Source organism: Grammomys surdaster, unplaced genomic scaffold, assembly GCF_004785775.1.
Source record: "Grammomys surdaster isolate TR1022 unplaced genomic scaffold, NIH_TR_1.0 67, whole genome shotgun sequence".
NCBI classification, from domain to species: domain Eukaryota; kingdom Metazoa; phylum Chordata; class Mammalia; order Rodentia; family Muridae; genus Grammomys; species Grammomys surdaster.
Genome location: NW_021604569.1, coordinates 10874158 through 10895089, shown reverse-complemented (window position 1 = coordinate 10895089; position 20932 = coordinate 10874158). Strand labels below are relative to the sequence as shown.

General features: G+C 43.9%; 1 protein-coding gene across 2 annotated transcripts in view; it reads right to left on the bottom strand.

The window, feature by feature from the left end:
* The window catches only part of Meis1 (Meis homeobox 1), a 140139-nt gene extending 120035 nt beyond the window's left edge, over positions 1-20104 (bottom strand). For both annotated transcript variants that reach the window (XM_028777746.1, XM_028777743.1), the window contains exons 1-6: positions 19345-20104; positions 17262-17488; positions 15304-15445; positions 14692-14742; positions 13868-13918; positions 12354-12500 (exon numbers count right to left, since the gene is read on the bottom strand). In XM_028777746.1, the coding sequence (XP_028633579.1) occupies positions 12354-12500; positions 13868-13918; positions 14692-14742; positions 15304-15445; positions 17262-17488; positions 19345-19356 (630 nt within the window). In that variant the 5' untranslated portion in view covers positions 19357-20104. The remainder of the gene's footprint in view (positions 1-12353; positions 12501-13867; positions 13919-14691; positions 14743-15303; positions 15446-17261; positions 17489-19344) is intronic.
* Positions 20105-20932: the final 828 nt, after the last annotated feature.

Genomic DNA, 20932 nt, shown 5'->3' with positions numbered 1-20932 from the left:
CTCTCTCTCTCTCTCTCTCTCGCTCTCGCTCTCGCTCTCGCTCTCGCTCTCGCTCTCTCGCTCTCTCGCTCTCTCGCTCTCTCTCGTCTTTCTACATATACCTGTATCTCTCTGTTTCTCTCTCTCTCTGTTTCTTTTTCTCTCTTTCTATGCCAGTCTCTCTACCTGTACACCCCACCTCTCTCTGTGTCTCTGTTTCTATCTCTGTTTCTCTCAAGAGTCTCACTGAGTAGCTCTGGCTGGCCTGTCACTCTGTAGATCAGGCTGGCCTCAAACTCACAGAGCTCTGCCTGCCTCTGCCTCCCATTTCTGGGATCATAAGTGTGCATCACCACCCCCACCTGCTTTGATGCATTTTGTTCTGTTCTGTTTTGTTTTGTGTTTTTTTGGGGGCTGTATTTTTGTTTTGTTTGCTTTGTTTTCTGACAGCATCTTACTGGCCTCAAACTCTCTGTCCTCTTACCTCACAGCGTCCTGAGTGCTGAGATTACAGGAGTGTGCCAAACTCAGTCTCTTTTTATTCTATGATTGATAGCAGAATAATAGTGACCTACTTAAAAGTAACAATTATATTTTTTGAAGCTCTGTAATTATAAAATTTTCTATAAAACAATACCTTTGTCAAACAGTACTCATCTCTTTTTGTCAAGTCAATTGATGTTTTTGAAAGATGAGCAGAGTGTAATTAAGAAGAAAGCATGTTGTTTAATGGAGTGCTTGGGGGCACTGTTTGACACAGTTCTCGTGGTACTCCTTGGTTCTCGTGGTACTCCTTGGTTCTCGTGGTGAGTGGGTGAGTGGAGATTGACCGTTCTCCATTTCAGAAACCACAGGAGAGGCTCACCGAGGTAAAGTGACAGCCCCTTTCAGCTAAAGTCCACATTCTCATTTGTGGGCTTTGTCCCTGGACTGTAATGGGGGAGGGACGGTTGCCAACTGCCCGAGAGAGTGTGGAAGTCAGCAGACTTGATTGCTTTTTCTCGTGTTTCCAAAGTTTTACCTCTTCTACTTTTTTACTCCCATACCAGGAATGTCCCCAATCCTGATCTGAGGAAGAAACATCTAGTTACTTCACCGTCTTGTTTTCTTCTCTCATCACGGAAACATTTACTTAACTCTGATGCTCGTGATGGTTACGATAAAAACCTCATCTAACTTCCTTAAAGATTTGCTGAAGCATTTCTGGATGTTTAAATTTTCAACCAAGTGTGATTCTGTTGTTTCCAAGGATTTCCAAGTCTTTGAGCAACCTGGCAGTGTTAAATTTGGGGGTGAGGAGGAGATTTATTCACTCTTTTCCATGACTTATGTCAGATACGGTCATCAGAGAGAATCTTCTCCAAGCTTCCTGAAATTGAACTTGAGTTTCTGCTTCTCAGGATGCCTAGCTTCTCTGTATCCAAGCACTTAGCTTAGAGGTCAGTGAAATAGAGTGTGGGTTCCAGGGCAGGGTCCCGAGCCTCAAGGCCCCTTGTTAAAATTTTCCATTCATGGAGGGCTGGAGAGATGGCTCAACAGTTAAGAGCACTGGCTGCTCTTTCAGAGGACCTGGGTTCAATTCCCAGCACCCACATGGTGGTTCACAACTGTCTGTAACTCCTATTCCAGGGGATCTGACACCCTCACACTGATGTACACGCAGTCAAAACACATAAATAAATAAATAAATAAATAAATAAATAAATAAATAAATCTTTCTAGTCACTTAGAAAGCCAGGCTTCAGTCATATCCCGGGCATCTTGGGCTTTTCCTCACTGTTTGAAGTATGTAAGTATCAGGTAAACAACACATGAGGGAGAGGTATATAACTGACACTCACACCGCTCACCGTCAGGGTGCCAAGCAAACCTTCAGAATGTCCCAATAGTGCAGTAAAGCACAATGTACCTAACTGGAAGGGCAGGGTAACTTGGAAAAAAAACCCAGATTAGAAATGTTTATAATAAACTCACTCAAATGCAGGCTGTAGCTGGATTGGAATAATTATTAGAATAAAAATATTTGCTCATCAACAAAACACTTGATGAGCATAGAACTTGGATCGTTCAGTAGACTACTACCTTTTCCATACAACCAAGTACAGGACAGGACTCTAAATGCTTTCTGACCATGTTACTATTGAACACAGCTTGTAAACATCCTCAAATGTGGCAAATTCGTAAGCCAAGTCATCACCCAAGCAGCTGCTGTGAAGACTTCATGAACACTATTTCTCAGGAGTTTTCAGCATGAGATAGGGGCAGAAAAAATACTGAAAGAAAGGAAGCTTGCTATGTCTACCATTCAATTACTTTCTTTTAAAAGTTAATTTTTCAGTAAGTTCAGTTCAAAATGTAAAATTCCTAATTTCTCTTTATTAGAAACTGTGGCCAAGAAAAATCACAAGAACTAAAATGAAGATGGCCACCCTATGTGAAAGGCACACACCTTTAACCTCAGCATCCAAAAAGCAAAGGCAGGTGGACTTTTTTGAGTTTGAGGCCAAATAAGTCTATTTCAGTGGCTCTTAACCTGTGGGTTTCAACCCCTTTGGAGGTCACATATGAGATAGCCTGCATATCAGATATTTGCATTACTATTCATAACAGCAAAAATTACAGTTATGAAGCAGCAATGAAAACAATTTTATGGATGGGGGTCACCACAACATGTGGAACTGTATTAAAGAGTCGCAGCATTAGGAAGGCTGAGAACCATTGGCCCATATTTTAAGTTAAAGGTCAATCAAGGATGTATAGCAAGACCCTGTCCCCAAACCAAACAAACAACAGCAACAAAACTGAAGCTGGCCTCATGGACAGGTATGACCCTGTGAAAGAGGACAGTATGCATTCATTAAGAATAATCCCTATTATCCACTTAAGGAGAAACGCCACCCTTGCCTTATGAAGAAAAACTTTATACATTTGGTAGAATCGTGGGGTAATTCCCTTAGACCAGGCAAACGATAGAATATGGATAAGTGACCCATCTACTGACATGTTCAAGAGTGAAAGGCAAGGTGGGTACTCAGAAGACCCAGGAGTAACAATCTCAAATAAAGGTACTATTCAATGACCAGTTATCCCAAATCTGGACCCTAAAATCTCTTCAGCCAGGGACTAAAGACAACTCCATATCTGATAGCAACTTCCAACCAAATGTTCCAAGTAAACCCCAGATGCTTAGCTTCCTTCCACTGTACAGCTCTGTTCTGATTGTAGTGACGTAACACGTAATGGCTAACACACTTGATTCCACTGTACAGCTCTGCTCTGATTATAGTGACATCACACGTAACGGCTAACACACTTGATGCTAGTTTTGGTTTAATCTCTACATTGCTGGTATTTGTGCTTAATACAGATTTAAGATACTAGGTCTGAGTTTTATCCTATGGATGGCATGGGGTGTTTGTTTGTTTGTTTGTTTGTTTTATTTTAATAAATTCAACACTGCAATAAAGAAAAAGGAAGGCTACATTCAAAAGCCATCTAAGGGAGCCCCTGAGTTACTTTGCTTTGACTTTACATTGTAGAGATCATTAGCCCACCTCCCAGATGGATCTCTCCTTTGAGGCCCTGCAGACAAACACTTTATTTCATGTAAATAGTACAAGTATGCCTTAGAATATCAGACATTGTACACCATTCAGTTTGGAATTAACTTTCCAAACCACTAAGGAATAACTTCTGAATAACAGAAAACACTACAGGTCTCAGGTAATTATAGCTTACCTAGCAAATTAAGTTAATGTTAGGGAACACATCCAAACAGCTGCAGAGTTTTAAGAGGTATTTTATTGTTAAGGAAGTGTGTACTCTCTCCTTTCTGAATCTTTTAAGAGAAGAGAAGCATTTTCTAAGTTAAGATGGCATAAGAAAACGGAGTTTACATCAAACTGCTCCGTCCTTTGTCCCTTGACGGCTGTGTCAATTTCGTCATAGATTTCATTTTCTAGAGTTTCATATTAGCCATAAAAACACAGTTGCCTTTAAAGCGTTTCTCTGGGACATAATGGGAATGTAAATTCAGAATGCAATGCAAATCATGGAGATCTGGACCACATCTAGACCACTAGTTAAGAATACAGTCACCAAAACTAGCCATCTAGGTAGAGGAAGGAAGACACGTAAATCTACTAATCTGCTCACTCAATATTGGCAGTCCCAGAGGAGGAAACCGAGACTGATCGTGTGCTCCTTTTCAGCTAACTGTAAAGCAGATGTTAAAAATATCCCAAAGCTTTAGTTTCTGCTCATTCCTGTTCCAAAAAGACAGTGAGCATCTTCCCTGGAAATAATCCCATGTGTGGCCAACAACCCACAAGGCGGTGCAGGTTCAAATCTCAGTCAGAGAAGTTTTTCAAAACAAAGAAAAACCAAAGTGATCCAGAAGAGAAAGCATTGCAGCTCTTCCTCACTACCACAATCCACAGCCATGCATTACAGGCAGCAGTGTGAGGAGAGCCTGCAGGGCTGGATGCCCATAAGCCACAGTGCCCTTAAGGTTACCTCATGCTGCCCAGCTCTGAAGCAAGAGTTGCTATACATCGATTTTAGGGTAATGCCAAAATCACTGAAAATGTTACTGTCATAAATTCTAAATGACTCAGAATACCCTCTGCTTAAACCATTTGTAAAGCAGAAGGCTGTACGCTACCGGAAATGGAAAGCAGCGCAACTATAAAGTTTGATTAATCTTATTAAACTAAAAAAAAAAAGGTTGTGGTTGTCTCTAAAGTTATACTTCATACACATACACACTGTGATCATGCCTGACATCTGTAGAAGAAGAGACCTTCATTTAAGATTTTCAAAGAGCTGTCACACTGCACAGGCAAGCCCCTCATTTGAACATAAGTCTATGAACCGTAGTCCTGAGGTGTCAAAGGATTGATAGTTGAAACATATTTCTGGGAATTATAAATAATATAAAGTTTATTTTTGTAAGTTATTTATTCTCTATTAGTTTATTTCTGTACACGGCTGCACATGTCATGCAAAGAACACAAAGGCACCATTTCAGAGCTTCAGAAAATTCCAGGACTTCATTTTGGCTATAATTTGTATTTGACTATGTCTGCGTATGCTAACAATAAACAACAGAAATCTATCTGAATACGTCTAGATATAGGTCGTTTTTCACAGGGGAATACACACTTTATAGTGCGCTTTAGTCAATTTTAGGAACTCTGAAACAAGTGAGAAACATAATTTCACAGCATTTGTATGATCATATTTTCCTTTAATGAGAGTGTATTTTCTAGATGAAGAGAAGCTGCCTAAGACAGCCCAGGTTTACCAACTGCATTAATTCTGTGCACTTGAATGTATTAAACTGATTGAAATTAGGTTCTAGTGACAAATGTTTAAACAAATGCATTCTCAGTTATTTTACAAAGTATACTTTACACTATTTATTTAAAATGTCACATTTGTAAACGTGGAAAACTCTAACATTTGCTCCATATAGATGTATTTCCTAGAGAGGCTGTTTACGAATTTACAAAGATTCCCTCATTTCCATAATTCTGAAATCCCAGCATGTTAATCTGAGGGTGTGGGGTAGATGGTTGCTTATCTTGTATATTACATAAAGATCTATTTTCTTTCATTTGTGCAGACTACATATTTATTTTTTGTTTGTTTAGTTGGCTTTTCAGAGATAGAGTTTCTCTGTGTAGTCCTGGCTATCCTGGAACACACTCTGTAAGTCAGGCTGGCCTCGAACTCAGAGATCTGCCTGCCTCTTCCTCTCAAGTGCTGAAACTGAAGGCATGTTCCACTATCACCGAGATTGTCTGCATATTTAATTTATACATGTTAGAGTCACCTATACAATTGTTAATTATAGCAAAAATGTCAAACTTTTACTGTGTTTCAAAAGTCAAACCTTAGCCTTATTGTTAAAAATTGAACTGAGAAAGTATGTGTTTCAAGTTTTTTACATTTTTATTTTATGTTTAAAAGATATCTTTTTGTAGTTTTGGGAATTAAACTCAAGGCCTCACACATGTTTAGGCAAGCATCACACTGCTGAGCCAGACCCCAGCCCCTAGACCCTAACTTTCCCTTATTTTTAAGATTTATTTAATTTTATACGTATGAGTATTTTGGCTACATGTATTTCTATATACCATGTGCAAGCCTGATACTCACATAGGTCAACAAAGGAGGGCACTGGATCCCCTGAAACTGGGGTTATAGATGGTTCTGAGCCATCCTGTGGATTCTGTGAATCAAACCCAGCCAGGTCTTCTAGAAGAACAACAGTTGCTCTTAACCACTAAGCCATCTCTCCAGTGCCAGAGACCCTAACTTTAAACAAGTGCCACATCTGGATATTTTCAGCTGAGAAAGAACAGCAAGCCTCCTGTGATTTATAGTGCTGTTTTATTCAGTATTTTCGGAAACCTTTGACATCTGTAGGATGGCCACATAAACGTGCCATACACAGACACTCTCATCTCTTTCATTTGGAAAGGAGTAGTTTTCATAATTGTATTTAATCTGAAATATCAACTTTTTTACCTTAGAAGAAATGGCAAAAGGTTCTGTTTCAACTAGAGCATAAATTTGAGTATCACTTCAATACAAATATGACAGATGTCATAATCCAAAAAAAAGAGGCCATGTGAAATGTGACAGTTGCAAACATTTAAGACTGTGTAACAAAAATGACTGAGAACCATATCAGTTTACTGTCCTTCAACTATTTCCTTGACAGTGGAGTCAAATAATGTTGAATTATAGACTCCTTACAGGAAGTCTTATTTCATGTTCATTTTTTGATTTTCCCTGCTAGGCCCTGTAGGACTTTGGCTGCGTGCCCACTTTCCTTTAGAAGTTTCTGTATACATCCTTGGGTTGTGTTTGATGATTAAATGATTATTTATTAAAACCTTTAGGGTTGGTGGTGTAGCTCAGTGGTAGACCACTTACTTAGGTAGAGTCCAATCCCCAGAAAGACACACACAAACACACGCATATACTCTACAGCTTCACACTTTTGACATGTTTACTTTCCATAAGAAAATATTGCTTTTCCAATGGAAACCGTAATGTTGCCAATATGAAAAAAAATGTTTCATCTGAATCTATGTTGAAAATATTTTCGTTGATGGTGAGAGTCTTAATAAAATCTGTTGTCATTCTTTGCAGTTTCTCCAAATGTTCTTTGAACAGCGGGGGAGGCTAAGCTGATGTATAATAAAAGTAGACCCCAGGCTAATACTTGAGCCTATCTGCCTGCCCTTAATAACCATTTTGCAACTACAGATCCACAAACAGTCTCATTTTTTGAGTCTGAAGTTTCTATGCATATTTTTCCTCCCATTGCCCAGCAACAGCTGTGTTTTACATCTTTTGGACTATGCCAAACATTTTAAGATATGGATATATAAATGTCTGAAAACAAAGTGATTGAAAGTTTATTGTCAGAGTTGGGCAGTTTTAATGTATTGACTGCCTTTTAGAAAGGAGAACCTACATTTCCATCCTTTATTTCCTGTTCCCTTTCTCTTCCCTTAGTATCAGTCCAATAGTCATAGTGGACAAAACTACTCTATGTACTTCTGCATGGTGAGCAATGGAGCCATTCCAATGGGATTGACCTATTGCCTCAGAGCTAGTTAAACCAGGAACAACCGTTACAGTTATGGGCTTTGCTTTGTACAAACTAGCATTAGTATTGCTGCTTTCTATTAACTACGGAACTTGCACTGGGGACTTCAACTGGGAGGGCATGGGGGAGCTAAGGAAAGAAGGAAGTGAGGAGAAAGAAGGGAACTAGAAGGGGGCTAGAAAAAAAAGTAGCAGTATGTGTACTATTAGCATTTAAACCTGGCTAACATTTACCATTGTCATTAATCCGGGCTATTTGCATAGACTAGAACTTATACCTTTTTTTCTTATTGTTTTTCTTAAATGTTTTAAACACCTCTATTAAGAATCAATCTATCTCTACTCACAAACCCATACATAAATATAAAAGCCAAGCAGGAAATAACAATGAAAACATTCCTGCTAAATAAGTAACTTTTAATTCAAAGCAACAGAGGATCTGGAATGCGCATCCCAATTAGCCCGTGTAGTGACAAGCAGTCAACACCTTATTATTTAATCATTAAAGAGAATCTTACCATAATTTTCCTCTGACATATTCCAAAAAATGAATTAAGGATACATCATGTGACTCACAACAACAATCCTTAGTGAAGTTAGATAATGGTAAGACTCCATATCCTACAAAGATTGTGCACTGAGGCTCAGGAATAAACTCTTAAGTAGGATCCCATGAAGCATTTACAACTCTTTTAAAAGTGTATTAAATGTAAGCATTAAGAAACAAGCTGTAAGGGCCCATTTGCCTACCCACTGCTGGTTGTGTCCAGTGTTTAGGGGGATGAAAACACATTGCAATTGCTTCTAGTATTGGTAAACATCTGCTGCCTCATCATTTTTTTTTCTAAGCAGCCGATACACGCCATGAAGGACATTAGGTTACCCCTGCCTTACAGGAACCTCTACCAGCAGGAAGCTGAAATCTCCCGAGGATGACTCTCCATGCTACTTCGAAATATGGCAGAGCTTTCAGTTAAGTCTGATTTTGGTCTTAAAACTGCTTCACTCAAACTAGGCTTTAAAGGAGGCATTGTGAACTTCGCAAACAGACAAAACCATCTCAAAGTTCCCAGGGCCATTTGAGAACCCTTCGCAGTGGCTCAGACCGGCTCTAGATCTCCTGGGCCTGGTGGCCAGGCGCCCTGAAGCCTGGGCTGCCCAGATCGGGGGCTGCGGTGCCCGCTCTCGCCCCCAGGCTGCCCCCACCCCAGGGAGCCAGCTAGCACTTGGCTTTTAACCTGTGGGGCCAGCACGGCTTCTGAGCTTCATCTCAGCAAGCCACAGTACTTGTCCCCAGACGTCACGGGCCAGTCAGGATTAACACGCAACAGGGCGCCCTGCTCAGGCCGCCAGCCCGGGCCCAGGAGCTGTTAAATGCAGATTCAGAGGAGGAACCCCTGGAGAGCTGCTGTTGAATAACACTGTAATCCGAAGGTTTCTCAGCGTCCAGCTTCCCCGCTGGAGAGAAGCTGGGTCGCCGCTGATGGCGGAGCACAGGCCTGGCTAATCTCTGCTCTCTCCCCGAAACCTGGCCAACCCGGAGGCTTCCTGCTCCTCGCTCCCTTTAGTCTTTGGAGTCCAAACTGCTTAGATTAGGGAATAAAGAGGACCAGATATCCCCGGGAAGGAAAGCGATACCCAGCAGTGTAGCCTCAAAACCAGCATCTGGGCGGCCCCGCCCGGCACCCCCAGTTCTACCCACGACCCCTAGTCCCCAGCTCCGCCTAGCCTCGGCCTCGTGTCCTCCCAGCCAAATCCTTGCTTAGACGCCTCCCTTTCGGTCTTCTCCCGGTCTCAGCCTGACCATCTGAGACCAGCCACTCCAGTCTAGGCTCTCCACAACCCCTGGGGGTCATGGGCATCTGTGCCCAGCGATAGCACGGCGGTCGGGAGAGGGCGCCCAGGAGGCTGGCGACCACTAGGCATAGTCAGGGAACCTCCAGATGGCCTCTAAGAGTGGAGAAGACCATGAACCACTAGGAACTGGAGGAGAATAGGATTATAGCTTCTACTAGTGTCTTAAATCTCATATGGTATATAATATATATGATATATATATATATATATATATAATAGATAGATAGATAGATAGATAAATAGATAGATAGATAGACAGATAGATGTAGGTCCTACAACATTACATGAACAAGTGGATTTCCCACCGACATAATAGCCCTCCAGGAAATTAGCTGGCGTAAAAGTCCTTAATCCCAGACCTGGTGAGGATGGCAGCCTTCGTGCCTTCTGAGAGGGTAAGGGAGATAAAACAAAATAAACCATACTGTCAGCAGGCCCTAGAGACAGCGTGGTTAATGAGCTAACTAGGCCTTCCTGAAGCGTAAAGTCCCCTAGGGCACCCAGCGCCAGTGCCGGGTCTCTAACAGGCTGAGCCGCCTTTGTGGACAGGTGGAGAAGCCACCCTTCCATGTCTGGCTCCTGAAGATCCACAATGGGCCTCAGCACCACACCCACCAGCCCTAGACTTCTAAACTAACACTTGAAGACCGTCGGGTGGCTCTGGTGTCTTGACCTTCACTCCCCACCTTTTCAGGAGAAGGGAAGCTGAGCCCACCCTGCTCGCAGACAGAGCACACTGCTTTCACCTCCCCCAGCCTCTTTCAGCCACACTAGCTCCTGTCTTTTTGGAACTGGACAACACAAAGAACATACATCCATCGCTGTCCTCAATCCAACCAATCTGGGTGCACCGGCAAGCTCATGAGCCACGAGCCAACAGCGCCATAAACCCGGACAAACCTACGAAGCCCACATCCTAACGGCGTGGACCGCCTGTCTCATTCTCTTTTTGAAGGTAGGAATGGAGAATGAAAGGCACATGTCTAACCAACACATGACTAACGAAACTGAGTAAGGTAAGTTTGCGAAAGATTGGGGAGGACATATTGTATTAATTCTGTATCCTCTACGCTCCCCAAACTCCATAACTTTGGTCCTTTATCTTTGACTTTAATAAAATAATGATTCGTTGAGAAAATGGGGTATAAATCTTCATTTTGGAGGCAATTAAAGTGTTGATTTCATTCATGCCCCAAAGCGATTCTTGTAATTTGCTCAAATAGCTTTATGTACCCAGCACTCCGGAGCTTTTAGAATCCCATTTTCTAGTTCAGCTTGTTGGATTACAATTTTTACTCAACAGCAGCTACTAGTGGAATCTGCATTTAACTGAGTCCCTAAAGCGGCTGGACACTCTGGGGCCCTAGGGCAGGGGCTCGCCTGTGGCTTTCCCACCTTGATATGCACATACTTCTGTGTACCATTCTACACCGACCAGTTTCCAACTCTCCAAACAGTACTAAGGACCTCTCCCGCTGACACTTCTCAAGATCTGCTTTGCCCGATCATTCATGGGCAAAGAAGAAATGCAGCACAAGTTTCTGAATTACGAGGAATTATTCAAACTGGAAGAGGATGTTGGGGAATATTTTAAGAGGACAGCTAAAAATGAAGTTGGGACAAGACAGCCTTGGCCAGCAGTGACCATGGTAAACTTTCAGAGGAAAACAGTGGAGTAGCCGGCCTTTGACTTAACAAAAAGCAGTCTGGTGTTTCCCCAAGAGTCACTCACATGTCAAGCCAGGATAAGAATGGGCTCTTGGGGTTTGCTGGTGGAGCTGGCGGCAGAGGAGGCCACTGCTTAAATCTCTAGACTATTTGCAGCAATTCTCTACAAAGCTGTCCAGGACCCTGCTTCCTCCCATTCACTCCTCAGGTTTTCACTTTCATTGCTTCTCCTCCACCACCAGCTCATTTGGACCAATCCAGAGACACAGCAACAGGAAAGAGAAACTGAGAGCAACAGTGGTGCCCCGTGACAGAATCACCAACACCCCCAACTTTAAATAAAAGTCGTCCTCATTTAGCAACGCAGCGCAGCGGAAGAAGGGCCTGGAGAGACGATTGGAGAGAAGGGGGCCCAGCAAGGAGCCTCAGTGAAGAGCAACCGCATGGCCCCCTGCCCTCCACACGCAGAGAGTCGCCAGGGCGTCCTTGACGCTCACCCTGCCAAAACCTGCCAAGGCAGAAGGCCCAGAGCACATACCAGCTGGAAGACTGAGAGGAAAGGAGCAGGAGAAAAGTCCATATTTATCTGTTTTCCTAACCTCGGCCTGCTTTTATTTTTTTTTTCTATTAAGTACAATAAAATGGGAGAGCTTGCAGGGAATACCACACAAAGCAATGTTCAGTGAGGTCTAGAAGCGTTCGGCCGGGGAAAACTGACAAGACAGGCTAATGAACCGTGTAGACAGGGAGAAAATAGCCAGCGTTTGCTAGATTTCAAACCCTCACTGTCTGCCTTAGACCACCTATCTTGGATTTATTCCTAATAAAATAAGAAATAAACAGACCTTACACTTTTCTTTTCTTCAAGATTGGGGAGGGGGGAGGATACCCATGAACAAAGACCTACAATCAGAGGTGGCCACTGGCAGTTAACACTCCCATTATTATGGACGGTAAATAAAATAAAGACAAAAATTAAAAGCGACAAGAAACAGGTCAAGTTTGCAGGCAAAGCTTTTACAAGCTCATCTCTCCAGGTCGAATACTAGAGCTAGCCTTAATGAAGCAATAACAGCCACATTATTCAAAAATTTTCATTTTGATGGAAATGTATCTAAAAGGGACTTAATCATATGCAAATAATAAAGGAGGTGGTAGTGACCCAGCAAGCAATATGCATACAGATTTTTTTCTTAGGGATGTTGAAATTGAAAGTCGCATACCTGGTCAGTTAGATTTGCTGATCTTGTTACATCTTCACTGTCTGATTTTGATCCTCCTTCTCTATCATCTATCACCAAATCGATAGGCATTTTCCCTTTCAAACAGCTAATATACCGGTGGCAGAAATTGTCACATAATTCGTGTACCTACATTATGACAGAAATAAAAAAATGGAAATATAATCAGGAGAGCATAAGCGACACTGACAAGTGCGGTCCACCCCCTTGTGAGAGCCAAACTTCCAAACAGGGGACGCACAGGGCAACTGTCCCCGGGAGACCCCCAGACGCAGCATTCAGAATTAGGAATAACTTCCTTTTCTTGCAAAATAGAGATATCCCAGAAAATTGACAGTGACAGGATTGATTCACAGGCGACAACATATTCAACACCCATGTTAAATTCATCTGCTCCTGGGGCTGTGGCCAGTACACAGGTGACCTGCGTGGGGGACACTTAAGGTAAACTATGTAATGTCATCCAGTTAGTTTACCATAAAGCGTTCCCCAAAGTTTCTAAGGAAAATGTGTGACCCACACACGCACACACACACACACACATGAGTCTTCATGCGGTGATATAAAATACGTGCCTGACAACCCAAAGCAAGTTGCCTTTGCACGCTATATGAAAAAGGAAAAGAAAAACATATAGCCACAAAACTTATCAAATTGATTTAAAAAAAGAAAGAAAGAAAGAAAGAAAGAGAAAGAAAGAGAGAAAGAAAGACAAAAGAATTACTCAAAATACTTCAGTCTAAGTACAGCCTACTCTTACAGGCCCCAGGCATCCCTTACATGCAAAACCTCACAAGAAACCCTGGTGTGCTTGCAATTTAATGTTAGTTTGAATTACAATGCATTAAGTTTTTATTGCTGAGATTTATAGAACAGCTAGCAAAATCATGTTACCCCACACCCTCTCTTGAGTGTGAAGGTGAGGTGTGTGCTGGATCACAGATTCAAGAACTTGACCCAACCATCAACCCGGCTTTGTCTCTGGGCAAGGTCTAAGGTGATCTCCTCCCCAGGGCTCATTGCCCACTTGTCCTTTCTCTCAGTCCTTTCTGAGTTTGACCTACCACTGATCTTAAACCATCTTCTAGAAATTCACTAAAACAAAACAACCTTTCCCTCCCCTAGATAGCAAAGAAGAGGAGTAAACACACACACACACACACACACACAGACACACACACACACACACACACGGCATTAACTTGTAAAACGAATTCACTCCGGCATTCTAGGCATGCACCGGGGTGCCTAGCAGTGCAGCTGATGCACAAAGCCAGCAAGGTACATGAGGCTAGGGTGTCTGTGATCCCGGTTTTAGTGGCTGAAATTGTAATTAAACTGCAAAGAGAAATGGACGCTAAGATTGGCCTTGACACTAATTACCAGAAAGAAAGACATTTATGCAAATCTCTTGGAAGCCTGAACTTCAGTCCTTCTGAACCCTCCCTTCTGTGTGCTGGGATGAAAGGGAAGGGGAAGGGGAATAAGGAATTTACCTTCTCTAATTCCAACAGATGAAACCTTAATACTTGTATGGCTTGAATCATCTGCAAAGATACAGCAAGAATAAACACTCCATTCCTGGTTTGCAGAAAATTGGCTGTCATAGTTCTAGCATCTCCAACTCAACCCTTCCCCCCCATAAATAGAGTTATTTTGATTTATGGCAATAACACTAAAACTTAATAGCAGCAACTGGGTACCATCTAGAGGTTTATATTTCTTAAGGAGAAAAAATGGCTAAACCAACAACAAAACATCTAAGTGGGGATCATAAACACTCTCCTCCCCCATGGCTCCCTCTTCCCCAGTCTTAAAGTCCCCACCCCAGCCCCAAAGGGCCACTGTCTGGGCTATACGTTTCCTGTGATGAAGTTACGGGAAAGTTTCTCCACTTATCCCCAAACAGTGGGTTTGCACTTGGCAAAATTCTTCCTTCCTTCTGTCCATACACCTTTGATGCCAATTGGTTGTCTGGGGCCTCTGCCCTCGTCGTGGCTCTAGAGAAGGAGGCTCATAAGACTGGAAGTCCGTAAGGTTTAAGCACACACGCTGACAGGCGGGGAGATAAATCCCCAGGCTGATTAGAGCGGTGCAGCCTGGCCATCATAAAAAACAAAAGCTGGCGTTCCCCAGCCGCTGCTCCTGGGCCATCTCAGATGAGTTTATACCCCGGCATCCAGTCCCCAAACACTTGTCTATAGACAGAAAACGTTTGCAGTCGACTTGCGACTACGGACAGACCAGTCTGGAAAGCTCAGGGCTGGGGGATGGAAGTAGGGTGGACAGATAGGGAGGAGAGTGAGGGGTCTGCTCTTACCAAGTTATCCAGTTCTGGATTGGAAGAGAATAGAGGTTTTTCTGCGCGAATCTAAATACAAGTGAGGAGAGGGGAAAGAAAAAAATGAAACGAAATGAAATCTGTTCGCCTTCCTACTTTCCTGCCTCGTTTACACTGTTAGGGATAGGATGGAACTTCCAGGAGGGACTCAAGTTCGTCCCTCACGGAAACACTGTAGTGTGAACCCAGTAGGCCTGAGATCAGCCCAGAGCGCGCTCTCACTTCAGCTAGAGCTCCGCTTACGGAACGCTGCTCGCCTGCCACTCCGAAACAGCCACATAGCGTGGTGGTCGTGATTTCTTTTCCTAGTGAGCTTTCTGCCTCAGCTTGTGGACGGTGAGTGGGTGGGAAGATGGGTGATGGTCTGGCAAACACATTCATTGGAAGCAAGTCTCAGGGAGGCAGTAACACGCGTGGGTTAAGGGAGACTATTTTTGGCTACCTTTGAGAAATTGCTCTCTCTAAATCTCTACTTCTCTATCTCTATGTGTGTGTTTCTATGTGTGTGCATGTGTGCGCGCAGGGGACCGGGACAGAATTCCTTTTTGTTTCTTTTTACTTTTTTTTTTTTTTAATATTTGTTTTGCTGACCTGTTTGGCGAACACCGCTATATCTTCATTGAATGACTCTGACGAGCAGACGTCCCCGCCCGCCACCCCCGGCTCGCGGGGGGTACAAGTAGCTAATTCACATTTCTCAAAAATCAGTGCTAAGAGAGGGAAGAGGGGGTGTCTGCAAGAAAATACAACAGTCACAAACAACACAATGATTAGTCCAGAGTCACCGAAAAAAAGCGCCCAAGAGAAACAACCCGAGTAGCTAGCTCGAGGCCAAGAGACCCTTGGGTGATCTGATCAGCTTTTGCCCTTTTCCTAACCCCCACCCCCACGCTCAGGTGACGGCTCACCTCCCCCTTGCTCCTGGGGCTCTGAACTCAGAGGCCCAGAACCCTTGGACCGTGTCTGTGGAATGGTTCAGCATATCTGGCCGAAGAAATTGGCAACATTTGCTACGAATAAAACCCAAGCGGTTCCAGCAGCCATTTTGAATTAAGTTTCGCACCGCGACAAACCCTCGTCCCTCCGCCGCACAGGCAAGACCGGGTGTCCGGGGAAGGCATAGGGGCCACGGGGTAAGAGAGGACCAGCCTCTGCCATCCTCGGAGGCTCGGTACAAAACCCTAGGCTCAGGGAATCTTGGTGGCAGGGGTGCAGCAAACTTGAGGAAAGGGCCTCTGTGGGTGCAGAATAGACTGTCACAGGGCTGCACCTACCGACCCTGGCCGCACAGCCCTTCAGAAGCAGGAGGTCTTTCAGGGCTCCCCAGCAGTGCCCTCCCTTCGCAGACGCTCCCCATAATTCCCCAAGGAAAGTTCCTTCAAATGATTCCATACTCAAGCCTTCCATCTCGCCTGGAGTGGTAAAGCGACTGACCAGCATCTAAAAGGCCTAGATGTCGCTCGTCTCAGCCCATTTAAAAAAAAAAAAAAAAGACTTTTAATGCTCTAGGAGTCTCGAGCCTTTTTATTAGCTCTCACAGCCCAGCTGGGAATTTAACAGTTTGGGGTCCTTTTCAAGGTTTCCTCAAATGCTCTGCCTGGAGTTTAAACCATTTGCAGAGAGAAGGCTAGGTTTTAAGCAAGCCCACCGCACAAGGGACTAGAAACTAAAGCAAAAAGATTTCCTCCCTCCCCCCCAAACCAGAGGCTCAGCGTTACATTTTTTTTTTTAAAAAGAGAAAAGTGAAATAGAAGTTATTACAAAGTTTAAAAATAAAAGAGGGGGGAGTGCCCCCTCAAACCACCAGCACATAGTAGAATACAAGTAACTTTCAAAAGGCTTTTTCTACTGCAAGCTCTAATAGAATGGCCGACGGAACACACTAAACCCTGGCCAGAGTCTTCGGAAGAGCATCCCACAAACATTTCTTGTTAAATCCTGCAGGTTTCGCCTTTGAACACAAAGTGACAAAACATCCAGAAGTTTCTAAATGTCTGTGTCAATTCAGAGAGGGCCCCTCTCCTTGACTTCAGTTGAACAAACTTCTTAAAGCAAGACATGTCCCCCTTGTCTGACCTGCAGCTGTCCCTCTGACTTTATTGTGCACCGGCAGAACCGGCATACGGTGGCTGAGTAAACTCCGCAAGTCAGAACAATCAATGGCTTAAAAGATTTTCCCTAAACTAAAAGTTTCGTTCCAACACAAAGGCGCCTACCCTTAGAAACCCCCCAACGCTCTCGAGCTAAGTCTAGCGAGCAAGGTCTCAGATTTGCTAACTCTGAGTCTGAGAGGGGATGCGGAATCTTTAGACTGCCACTGAAGCACTGGGACTCCTTTGCGGCCAACGTGGCGGCCAAGCCAGGCGCTGAGCCTGCACCAAGAGTAGTTGGAAGTCGGGAGGAGGCTCCCCCGCTCCACACCAACCCAGTTTCCACGCAATGTAAATGAAAAGTCACCAGCTATGTATTTCTAATCTAGAGTGCTCTGACTTTCCAGTTGCAAGGGCTTGGGAACCTTCAACTTCTTAACTCCTGCCCATTATACCTACCCATAAATGGCATCTTTATCTCTCTTTAAAGCGTCATTGACTGAGGAGCCCATGCTGGGGGCCATGGCGTTGGTATGAGCTGTGTGCGGGTACTGATGCGAGTGCAGAGGAGGCCCGTGGTTCAGGTGGTGGACCGGCTGCATGGACCTGGCTGCATGCGGGTCCCCATACATCGTGGAGGGGATCCCTACTCCATCCATGCCCCCATAATGGGGTAGGTCGTCGTACTGCATGACAAACAGGAGAGGAAAAAAAGGGTCAGAGGCCAGGCGGGTAACCGGTACGGTAGGGCACCGAGCTTAGATCAGTCCAGCTGGATCCTTCAACCCGAATTCCGTGGCCTTACATCTCTAAAGTTCAGCTTTCTGTTGTAAAAATTAATTTTAATAGTAAGAACTCTCGAATTCTCAGTGAGAGTCATCTGAGATGAGGGTTCCTGTCCTAACTTGTGTCCATACAGACCAATTCAGAAATCCAAAATCTTTTGGCAAGGAAGGGAGGAAGGAGGAAGGAAAGGCAGAGAGGCATTCTCCCGGAGGCGGAAGGTAAAACATGCATGTTTCTGGAGGAGGAAACCGAAAATCACAACAATAAAACGTGCCGGGACAGTGTAGCAGACCCGCCTAGCTTCACACAGCCCCTTCACTTCGGGGGGGGGGTGTGTGGATTTTTTTTTAAAGTTATGATGGGAATAGTTGTGCCAAGCAGTGAATTCTGAAAGGTTTCTTATTTTATCTCAATGCCAGCATTGGGCAGTCCTGTAAGACACTTATGTTTGCCTTGCTTTCCCAAACTCTGCTAAACTATACAAAAACCGAAATGCCCCCCCCATATATGTTATACTGAAGTGTACATAAGACAGCTTGTGTTGCCTTTTACAGCTGAACATTCAACTGGGCAACGTTATTTCCAAGCTTAAAGAAAAGCTATAAAGGAAGCAACTAATATTCTGCTTTATTTTTTTTTAACCCTCACAAACTTTCTTTCTAGAGTAGAAGTCAAGGAAGCAATTGTTACATGCTAGCTAGTTGTAAAGCAGACTCAAAAGCAAAAAATGTAAACCTACGATGGGGGGTGCTGCTTTCAAATTGATTGCCATTACTGTCTGCGATAAATTCAACTATTTGGGGTTTTCTAATTGTTTTATTTCTTAGTTACTTTTCTAAGATATGGAAATGCTGAGAGGGAAATGATTTCCAAAGAGAGGGGAACTGGCCACTTTCATCCTATGAACGCCAGAGGTGTGAAGAGTTGGGAAGAATGCTGACATTTGCCTGAACCAAGAGAATAAAGAAAAATGTGTCCTCTAGTAACTTTCTTTTCCAAAAGGGGCTTTGAGGGCCAAGACACAAATTATGCAAGGCAGCCTTTTTGTAGACTCTTTTCTTTTAAGAAGCCACCTCAGCCGGGCGTCATTGTCTCAGTTTACTTTCAAGGCATTTCCATTCAAATAGGAATATTGGGGAAATTAGTATTGCATTTTAAAAGTGAGTAGCTCTGTGTTTAGTATCTAACTAGTACAAAACTTAGCTAAGAAAAAAGAACTGAAAACTTATTATCTTGCATAAAAACCCAGGCAAATTAAAATTACTTTTAAAAGGGGAATGCTTTTTTCAACCAAAAATTCACTGCACCAGGACATTACTTATCTAAAAATGCTACCTGCTTCTACTGATATTAAAGATGAGCATAATCGATAAAAAGGCAAAAGTTCCTAGCTGCTCATTTTAATTAAACATAGCTTTTAACTTTTGGTTCCTAAATGCTTAAATTACAGCACTGGATATGTAGCATTTCTCCCCTTCTCTTTCTTTCCTTTTAAAACAGGTGATTCCTTGAGCCTGTATTTTTATTTATATAGCTGTTGGCTAGGAATCTACAGACAACTTGATTACTTGAATTAATAACCACAAGAAACACGCGTAAGGCTTCAAATGCATTAAGTAAACCTGTCGATTTAGGCCGCGGCTTTAGAATCCTCATTCAAAATGAGAAAGAGAAGAGGAAAGTTAGCAGCACTGTCTTTCAGCCACGTTTCAGTTTAATCTCACATTTGAGTTCCACAATTGTTTTTAATACGTACCCTTTGCGCCATCGGCCTCTCTGGCTCCCTTTCTACTTCAACTTCTAATATATCCTCTTTAAGGCCAGTGTGAAAATAAACAAATATGCAAACTCCCTCGGAAAAAAAATAAAGCACAACAACAACAAAAAATCCCTTTGCGTCTCCAGCAGTGTGAATTACTGGTCCCAGATCTTCGGTCTACCGGACCTGAAGCAAGGCGCCCGCGTCGTTGAGCATAAAAGCGCTCTGGTTCCACCAAGACAGCAGTGGGAGGGGAAAAAAAAGCAGATCTTCTCTCCCCCCTCAAAAATATCAGTTTAAAAAAAAGAAAGAAAAGAAAAGAAAAAGAAAAAGAAAGAGCGCCCCTCAGACCCAACTACCAAATCTCATGGCTTTCTGCCACTCCAGCTGTCAATCACAGGCGAGGTTGTCAACGTGGTGAATGAATGATCATCCGTTCTGTCTTCTTCTGGTCAGAACACCTCAAATGTTAATATTCAAATGCACAAAGCCCTAGCGCCCGCTTTCCTTGAATCAGTCCTAATTCCTAATCAGTTTCTCTCTTCTCTCGCTCTCTTTCTCTTTCTCTCTCCCTCTTTGCAACTGCTGCACTGAAGGGAGATTAGAGAGGAGGGTTAAAAAAATGTCTGTCTGAGTTTGTCTTAAAGGAGCCACGATCGATGCTGCCCGCTTGCAGTCGCCGTGCGTGTGTAAAGTGTGTGTTGCACAGGCGGAGAGGTGGATTCCGACCAGAATGCTAGAACCCGGAAGTAGTGGTGGCCATAACAGGTCGCGTCTTACACAATGCATTGGGCTGCAGCAAGTAGGCTCCTCGGCAGGGGTGGGTGCGCGAAGCGAGCTCTGGCCGCACTGGAGAGGCAGAAAGGCGCTCCATGAATTCGCACGCCCAGGCACTAACACCACACACCCAGGGCACATGCACACAAATGCAGGCTGCAGCTCCCGACCCGCCGACTTTACGTCCCCTTCCAGCCTCTCTTCCCAAAGCGGACTCTTGAAATAAATCGGGAATAAACGTAGGGCAGGCAGATGCCGGAGTCAATTCGCTCAGGGCTCCGCTCATGAAAGACTTCAAGACTTTCCTCGAAATTATTGGGGTCTGCCAGTATTTTTCGGGGTGGGGGGTGATGCCAAAAGTATTGGATTCTCTGCTAGACTCCCGGAGGAGAAAAGTCAAAGCCAGAGCAAGAAGAGGAACTGGAGCTGGATTGGAAAAGGTTCAGCTCAGGAGTCCCGAGAACGTGGGGTAGCGGTCGCCCGGGCGTTCTGCAGACCCAGCTTAGAGGTTTTCTTTTCTTTTCTTTTGTTTTTTTTTTTCTTTCTCTTTTTTCTCCCCCCGCTGTCAGAAGTGGACGTAGGGCTGGCGAAAAGGAAATGCTTGCATTTTGTCACTTTGAGTCCGGACGCCCCCACCTCCTCTCCCTGGCAGCTCTCAGCCCCAGCCGCGGCGCGAAGTGAGGGAGGAAGGGAGGGAACAATGAGCCGAGGGCCGGGAATGTGCCCCCAGCGCTTGTTTACAAACACCGAGCTATTTATGACCGCCGGAGAGCGAAACTCAACTCCAGCACCGAGCAGTTAGACCTCG